This window comes from Poecilia formosa, unplaced genomic scaffold, assembly GCF_000485575.1.
Source record: "Poecilia formosa unplaced genomic scaffold, Poecilia_formosa-5.1.2 Scaffold481, whole genome shotgun sequence".
Taxonomy (NCBI): domain Eukaryota; kingdom Metazoa; phylum Chordata; class Actinopteri; order Cyprinodontiformes; family Poeciliidae; genus Poecilia; species Poecilia formosa.
This window is the reverse complement of record NW_006800420.1, coordinates 318061-326500: the sequence shown is the minus strand read 5'-3', so window position 1 is coordinate 326500 and position 8440 is coordinate 318061. Positions and strand designations below refer to the sequence as shown.

General features: G+C 45.1%; 2 protein-coding genes across 4 annotated transcripts in view; one reads left to right on the top strand and one right to left on the bottom strand.

Moving 5' to 3' along the window:
• Positions 1-5454, bottom strand: part of ndufaf5 (NADH:ubiquinone oxidoreductase complex assembly factor 5) — a 6735-nt gene extending 1281 nt beyond the window's left edge. The window contains exons 1-10 of the mRNA XM_007578495.2: positions 4896-5454; positions 4651-4691; positions 4474-4537; positions 4305-4352; positions 4073-4176; positions 3193-3232; positions 2927-3124; positions 2435-2495; positions 2279-2362; positions 1664-1746 (exon numbers count right to left, since the gene is read on the bottom strand). Coding sequence (XP_007578557.1) covers positions 1664-1746; positions 2279-2362; positions 2435-2495; positions 2927-3124; positions 3193-3232; positions 4073-4176; positions 4305-4352; positions 4474-4537; positions 4651-4691; positions 4896-5153 — 981 coding nt within the window. The 5' untranslated portion in view covers positions 5154-5454. The remainder of the gene's footprint in view (positions 1-1663; positions 1747-2278; positions 2363-2434; positions 2496-2926; positions 3125-3192; positions 3233-4072; positions 4177-4304; positions 4353-4473; positions 4538-4650; positions 4692-4895) is intronic.
• A 288-nt stretch (positions 5455-5742) lies between these two features.
• esf1 (ESF1, nucleolar pre-rRNA processing protein, homolog (S. cerevisiae)) overlaps positions 5743-8440 on the top strand; it is a 6806-nt gene continuing 4108 nt past the window's right edge. The window contains exons 1-5 of one of the 3 annotated variants that reach the window (XM_007578494.2): positions 5743-5878; positions 6855-7245; positions 7466-7719; positions 7801-7914; positions 8078-8187. In XM_007578494.2, coding sequence (XP_007578556.1) covers positions 6876-7245; positions 7466-7719; positions 7801-7914; positions 8078-8187 — 848 coding nt within the window. In that variant the 5' untranslated portion in view covers positions 5743-5878; positions 6855-6875. The other 2 variants (XM_007578493.2, XM_016664357.1) reach the window with 2 other exon arrangements.

Sequence of the window (8440 nt, the reverse complement as noted above, 5' to 3'; positions counted from 1 at the left end):
CTTATAATGAGTAAATGATCCAGGTGTGTTAGAGAAGGAACGCATCTGAAGTTGCAGATGGTAGCTCTGGAAAACTAGACTTGGGCACCCCTAGCATAAAATGTATGAAAATACAATATTAAAAATAAATTGAACAGCTCATATTGTTTGTTAAATAACTCTTTGGAGCTTCTGGTTAGGAAGCGCATTCAAAACCTTTGTTTGAAATGGCGCGTTAAATTCAAGTCTCCATTACAGACCAGAGAAAACTAAAGAGAATGCAACGTTGTGTTAATCCATTTGATAATGGAAATATGTGGCGGGAATATAAATGGAAAATTATTAGCAGGTATTTCAGGTCCCCAGATGTCTTTGCTAAGATGGATCCTAAATTATCAAACTTGTGTTGGAGGATCTGAGGCCCAGCAGTCGCCAATCATACACACATTTTGGTCATGCCCCAAACTTCAAAGCTTTTGGGACGAGGTGATCAGGGCTACAAACCAAATCTTTCCAGACACCAAAGGATGTTACAGCTGCATTACTTGGTATTATACCAGCTGGTCTGCAAGGACCAAAGTACATCTGAAATGCATTACAATCAGGTGGATGCAACTGGAACCACCTTCCTACGACTTGTGGGTTCAAAAAGTAAGAGAATTATGTCAAATGGAAAAGATAACCTAGATTTCAAAAAGCTCCTTCTGTCCTGCGCAGAAGCTCTGCTGGTGTTTAGCCGTCCTGCCCAAAGTGAATCCTTGGGTTGTACGGCGATGAGTCTGCAGATGTGATGCTGAGGTCATAAGATGTTTATTTTATGGGAAACTTCATATTGTCAACACTTGTGTTATGTATTACTGATGTATGGCTGCATAACTGCTCTGTAAAAATAAAAGTGTAAGTTCTGAAAACAAAAAGTAATCCATGTGCCAAATATTGCTTTATATTGCTTCCAAAAGAAAAAAATGAAGATCTTTTCCATCTCATTTGATTATACAGTGGTTTACACTAATACTTATCATTTTCAGCAGCATTAATTAAACACCATCACTATTGTCCAGTTTATTTTTAAACACTGTTTTAAGAGTTTCCTTGTTATTATAAATGTTTTTCTAAGTTTGTCATGTTCTGTATTTTTTTAATACTATTTTTTTGTTCAGTCACTTGATTTAATTATGCATTGACAGATTTTCACTTCTCCCTTTTTCTCATTGTTTTTGTTTATTAACATTTTTTTTATTTTCTTCATGTTCTCTTTTATGTTCAGATCATTTAAATTCAAAAGGAAACAGGACAAGAAAAAATGAAAAATTAATCCAAAAAAATAAAATGGGAAAAAATGGAAATAAACAAAGAAGATGGAAAACCTGGAGAACATAAATCAACATATGATCAAATCAAAGTAAATGTAGTAGATATTAAATTAGTACAGAATATGAAAAAATTAATTAAGAAGTAAATTAGTAAAACAAAAATATTTGTCAACCTGTATAAGAAATTAAGTTTAGAAAGTTCTTATTTATGAATATTTAACACATTAATTACATCATCAAATCATTTTGATTTTGGCAGGATCAGCCCTCCATACAGATATAACCCAGCCTGAGGGAGCAGTCACAGCTCAGGAGGCGGGGCCTGTTTCCCTGCTGCTGATTGGCTGTAAATGGCCAGACTCTGCTCTCACCTGAGACTCGTGAGGCTTCCAGCCAATCATGTAGAGGATCTGGAAGGTGGCGGGAACTGACCCGTCCGGGTTTCCGTACATCTCTGAAATGAGACGGACAGGATGAAACGTCCCGCTGGTCCAGGATCAGTCCAGATTAATCCAATCCGGTAGATTACAGGCATGAAGAGATTAAAACCTGGATTACTTCAAACTTTCTGCTTTAAATTCTTATCAGTTTTTGTTTTTGGATCAGAACCTCAGAAAAAGAATCTGGATGACCTTCACTTATCCTCCGATCATGAAGAGCCTCTGCGACATTTTAACCAGTCATTTAAGTCTCATTTTAACAAATTTATAGGATTTACAGAATATTGCCAACATTATAAACATTCAGTCCAGAAATAGCTGGAAGCTAATCCATAAATCCATAAATGATTACTGGAACTAACAGGAAGTTCATAAAGTCCAGTTAAAACCGGGTCCAAACGCTGCAGACGGAGTTCTGATGAAACTAAAACCAGATTTCTGCTGTTCAGCTTCCCGTCATGGCTCCCTGATAATCCAGTTTAGAATCTCAGGTTCCCACCTCATCATCCATCAGAGATCTGATTGGTCCAGAGTGCGTCTCCTCACCTTTATAGACGGCTGCAGCTGCTAGCATGGTGTCGCGGTGCAGCATGGAGCGCCTGTTCCACGCGCAGTTACTCTCCCCCATGCCTGCAGGGGGCGACATGTCTCAGTTTGCTGCCCTGCAGGAAACCTTAATGTTTGGATTTCTGAGCTCTGTACCTTGCAGGTCCGTCATGAGCTCCATGATTCCTGGATAATGAACCTGAACATCATCGACGTCCTGAAAACACAGAGGGGTCAAAGGTCAGACCACTTCACTGTCTGCTGCTTAAGGAAGAAACGTGGCTCAGCTGAGCGGTGGAAACTTTTATTGATCCATACAGGAACTTCCTGGTCGGCACCGAGGTCAACGCTTCAGCAACTACAGAAACCGTCCAGAACCAGAACTAATGCTAGCACTTAGGCTAACATTAGCCTTTTGGATCATTTTAGCATTGCTGCTACACACTGCTGTTTGCATACAACATGCAATATGCTACTACAGGTCAACATGCTAGTGTTAGCCCTCATGCTAACGCCATAGCTTTAGGCTAAAATTAGCAATTTAGCTCATTTTGATATAAATCCAAACTTGGAATGGACTGAGTCAAGATGAGTCCCTCAGAACCTCTAACGACTGCTGGATCGGGCCTAGCAGAACCAGAACCTCACCACGGTGAGCATGTTGAAGCGGGCCCGGCCCAGCAGGTTCCCCAGGTCGGTGACGGCGGTGTAGGGGGAGACGTGGGGCGAGAAGCCGCCCTCCCGCTCCGACTGGGCCAGCTGCAGCGAGCAGCGCAGCTCGTACAGCGTATCCCCACCCGCCATGGCGCCGATGAAGACACCGTCCGGCTTCAGGACTCGATGGATCTGTTGGGAGAACAGCATGAGGGCGGAGCCGACCCAAACAGAACCACACACAGAACCTCTGACCGTACCTCGCTGAGCACCCTGGGAAGGTCGTTGATCCAGTGGAGGCTGAGAGGAAAACGAGAGTCGCTTCAGACAGCAAGACTACAAACTAAAGGGTTAAATCTCATCTAAATATTTAGTTGATTAAATATTTCGGGTAAATCTGACTAAACATTTAGCAAGCTAAATATTTAACTTGCCAAATATTTAGTTAGATATTCATTACCTGAAATATTTTCTAAACTTACTACATATTTAATAAGCTAAATAGTTACCTAAATATTTAGCTTGCTAACTAGATATGTAGTAAGCTAAGCGTTTAGCTTACCAAGCTAAATATTTAGTTAGAGATTTAACTCAGAATTAAATAAATTTAGTTTAGAACCATGAAATTTATAAATATGAATATAGATAAAACACCGTTTAAAGAATGAACACCCATAGTTTTTCCTTTATGACAGGCTAAATAAACCAAATTATTGCTGTTATTGTTTTACAGTGTAACTTTACAAACAGGATCCTGTACAGAACGGAAGTCCTCCACACCACTAGGGGGAGTCTGGAGTAGATAGTTTTATCTAATATGCTGCAGTTCTGTAATACTGTAAAAACCCGCATGTTTGAAAATGACATGAAGAAAAGCTAGACTAACATGTCTTCCTCTGTTTCTCCTGGACGTTTGGTGTTTAGTGTCTGACTCCCCCTACTGGTCTGGAGGACTTTCTGTTTGCAGCGTTTTTCTGCTGCGTTTGTTTCCTTGTGTTTACGTGTCAATCGTTGTTCTGTTTGCCTCCGTATTGATCTGTTCCCTGATCCATCTCACATGTAAAACCTGATGAGGTCAGACCTGAGCTGAGCGCCCCCTGGTGGAGGAAGCCGGGCTCTGCAGGTAAAGCTGCGTCTCACCTGAAGCTGCTCACCACCAGGTGGAAACTGTTCTCCCTGAACGGCAGGAACTCCTCATCAGCCACAACGCTCCGGGTGGGAATCTCCGACCGCCGGCCCAGCTTCTGAAACACAACACAGAGAACCGGTTCCGCTGGGATGAACCGGTTCCGCTGGGATGAACCGGTTCCGCTGGGATGAACCGGTTCCGCTGGGATGAACCGGTTCCGCTGGGATGTGGGTCAGGACTCACCAGAGCCTGCTGGGAGACGTCAGTCAGAACCAAACGCTGCACCACTTCCTGGAACATCAGAGAGGAAAAACTCAGCCAAAACTGGAAGATTTTCCCAGTTGACAAGATTCCCAGTTCAGGCTGGAGCTGCAGGATGGAGGAGTCTCTTCCTCACCCTCCTCTTCCTCACCTTGCTCAGATGTTCTGCTATGTAACTTTTTCCTCCTCCCATGTCCAGAGCCAGGGGAAACGACCTGAGGAAAGGACAAACGGATCAGAACCTGCCGGACTGGACTTCAGATGGAAACCAGTCAGATTTAACTGGTTTCATGGTTCCTGCTGGACCAGATCCAGAACCAGAACTCACCTGGCGATGTCATAAACCCGATCAGCCACTCGACTGCCAACCTGCACAACACAAAATCCAGATGAGACGGTTCCTCCTGGAGAACCAGAACCGGTCCAGAACCAGACCTGAAGAGTCCAGAACCATCAGGTTCTGGTTCTGATGGTTCCATTACTGAACTCAAGAGGAACGAAAACCTAAAAACATTTTCAATAACAATCCAAACTGAACTCCATCATCAGAACCGGACCGAACCCCAGTTTCACCTCTTCTCTCAGGTAGTCGTACTGGTGTCCGTCCTGCAGAACCGCGGCCCAGTTCTTCTGCCTCCTCTTCATCTCCCTGTTGAACACATTCATGCTGCCTGACCCAGAACCGGGTCCGGCCCCAGAACCGGGTCCGGACAGGGCCCTGCAGGGTCCAGATCTGAGCCTGCAGCAGCAGGAGACCGCGGGGGTCCGGGACCACGCTGCCGGACCAGAACCGGCTCCCTGCAGGAGCTTCTGAATCCCCCGGCAGCTCATGGTTCCGCTTCCAGCCAGAAGTCCAACATGGCGGCTTCCTGCCCGCAGTGACCTCGGTGACCTCCGACCGCGGCCGGTCGGAAAACCCGGCAGGCGGATCCAAGCGGAGGAAATGGATCAGAGGCTGGGAGCGGAGCCGGAGTCAGATTACTGGGATTAAATTCACAACCTGGAAAAATAAAAACAAATAAAACCTGAAAATATTTCAACTGAAAAACTGGAGTAGAGAAAAAATAATATTTTCTATTTAATCTTTGGACCATTTAGGCTCATTAACACGAAGCATGAAGCATCTCCGTGTGAATTTAATAAATAAAAAAACCTGAAATATGATTGAATTCATGATGAGCAATAAACACATGACTGTTTGAACTGTTTTATAGTCCAAAAACAAAATGAATCATCAAGTTTTTATCACGCAGTTGGTAATAATAACTGGGTCATTTTATCATGTTATGGAAATTAAATGCAATTAAAACTATTTTTTACCTTTTAACACATTTACTGGTTAAATTAAAGTTTTATTTAGAAACATAAAAACGTTTATTTTCTGATTATTATAGGAACTAAAGTATAAATGATTTGGATCATAAAACCCGAATCTGAACGTTCACCGAGGAATCCGCGGTTCGGGCTGTTTGTACCTCTCTTCGCGCCGTACTGAGTCAGAGGCCGAAGGAGCAGAGTGCATGCTGGGAAAACACGTGTGAGGAGGATCAGAGAAGGTAACTTTTAATTTTATTTCCAGCCGCTGGTTCTGGTTCTGGTTCTGGTCGGACCTGCTAAGCCTCTTCTTCGCCGAACTCTGCGCCTTTTCTCTGGGTTTTAAACGAACCGGTCCGGTTCGGTATCAGACTTTAATTGGTCTCATATTTGGACCGAACTTTTCTGATCCATAAGATGTTCCGATAATCGGCTCGGTGGTTTTTAATGTTTCTGCTGTTCATTTCATCATAAACTGGTACAAAGGTTCAGTTCGTCATATTCACCAAGTAAAAACCAGCCGACGGAAAATAATAAACCAATCAGATTTGATAAGATTCGGTTGAATTATTGCCGTGTGAATTTTCCACCGGTTCGGTTCTGATCAGATCAGCTGCAGTTGAGGTCAAAGGTAAAAGGTGTATTAATTTATGTTTGCTGGAAGAAGATCCACAGACATCAGAACGGATGAAATATGTTTATGGATATTGAGGATGGAAGGATCTGCAGTAGCAGTCAGTCCTGCACCGAGTCAGAAAAGGCCTCTGACTGAAGAAGCTTCTGCTTGACCGCCTCATGACCGTCATGACATGCTAACATGCTAACAGCTCAGTGTCTGCTGAGGAGAGATGATACTCCACAGAAACATACTGATGGCTCCATCAGCTGTTAGCTAGCTCTGCTAATCCGCCTCCTTTGCTTTTGCTGCTCCTCTTTCAGTTTGTCTGGTCGTTTGGTTAGAAGGACGTCAGATTCTGGGATGTGATCCTCTGAACTTTCTCCTTCAGGTTTTATTTGAGCTTTTCAGATGCCAATCAGCTGATCCCAGGTGCAAAAACTGCACCTGGTTGCCATGGTTACCCAACATAAAAGCAACAGTAAGATTAGAGCAGCAGGAAAGAAATTTTCTCTGGATGTTTTTCTAACGACTAAACCAGAGGAGAGTCATGAAGCTTAAGGTTCTCCACCTTTACCTGCAGTTCTGCTCCTGTCCTGCAGGTGGCGCTGTGCCCCCCCAACATGTCGTCCAGGAAGAAGCAGGCCAACGATGAGCGGTTCTGCCGGGTCCAGAAGGACCCCAGGTTCTGGGAAATGCCAGAGAAAGAACGCAAAGTCAAGATCGACAAACGTTTCCAGTCCATGTTCCACGACCGGCGCTTCCAGACGAAGCAGACGGTGGACAAGAGAGGACGACCCGTCCAGCTGTCCACCGCCGCTGACCTGAGGCGCTTCTACCAGCTGGAGGAGGAGGAGGAGGATGAAGAGAAGGAGGAGGAGGATGAAGAAGAGGAGGAGGATGAAGAAGAGGAGGAGGATGAAGAAGAGGAGGAGGAGGACGTCCAGAGACAGAAGAAGCATCTTGGACGAGGAAGCAGAGCGGCAGAGAAAGGTTAGAAGAATTTTTCGTCCTCTGATTTCACATCTATGAGACGTTTTCATAACGAATATCGTCTCCAGGGGAAAAAATCATCTCAGTCAAACAAACGTTGGGCTCAATCGGCTCGTTTAAATAAAGTCACAGATGAACTTTTATTTCCTCTTGTTTAGTTCTTTATGTTCTAAAGAATGACAGCTAAAGCTAACAGAGTTAGCATTCATGTCTTCCTCAGATGAAGAAGAGGTGGAGCATCAGTCAGGAGATGATGATCATGATGATGATGATGATGATGATGATGATGAAGAGTCTGGTCTGGACTCTGAGGATGACAGCGGACCGGATCTGGCCCGAGGAAAAGGAAACATGGAGACCAGCTCTGATGAAGACGAGGATGATGATGATGTGGACGACATCCTGAGGAAGGAGGAAGAGCAGATCGAACACGACTGGGGGGAGCTGTGCAGAGACGCTCCACGGAGCGAGCAGGTGAGGCGGCGCAGAGCGAGGTCCTAACGAGGTCCTAACGAGGTCCTAACGAGGTCCTAACGAGGTCCTAACGTGTTCCAGGTTTCTGCTCGGCTCGCTGTCTGTAACATGGACTGGGATCGCCTGAAGGCCAAAGATCTGCTGGCTCTGTTCAGCTCCTTTGTGCCTAAAGGGGGCGCTGTGCTGTCTGTGAAGGTAACTGTGCCTGAGAGACAAGACCCAGGGTTCACATGGCCCTCTGTTGGAAGCCGCCATGTTGGATCAACAATCTGATTTTATTCTACCCACACACAGAACCAAACCAGATTGGCCTGTTTGTCCTGAGTAACAGCAGTGCATTGTGGGTATTGTTGTCCAGATTTTCCCGTCAGAGTTTGGGAAGGAGAGGCGGAAGGTGGAGGAGACGCAGGGACCGCCGGAGCTGAAGGCGTTGCCGGACGATTCAGAGAACGAGACAGAGGAAGACAGGTGACCTGGGAGCTTCCTGCTGCTGGGCTGCCCCCTGCTGGACGGTCTGCAGCTCATCTGCTGTCAGTGTGGAGGATCTTACTGTTAGCCGGCAGACGTTCTGCTATTAGCCAACAGACGTTCTGCTGTTAGCCGACAGACGTTCTGCTGTTAGCCGGCAGACGTTCTGCTATTAGCCAACAGACGTTCTGCTGTTAGCCGACAGACGTTCTGCTATTAGCCAACAGACGTTCTGCTGTTAGCCGACAGACGT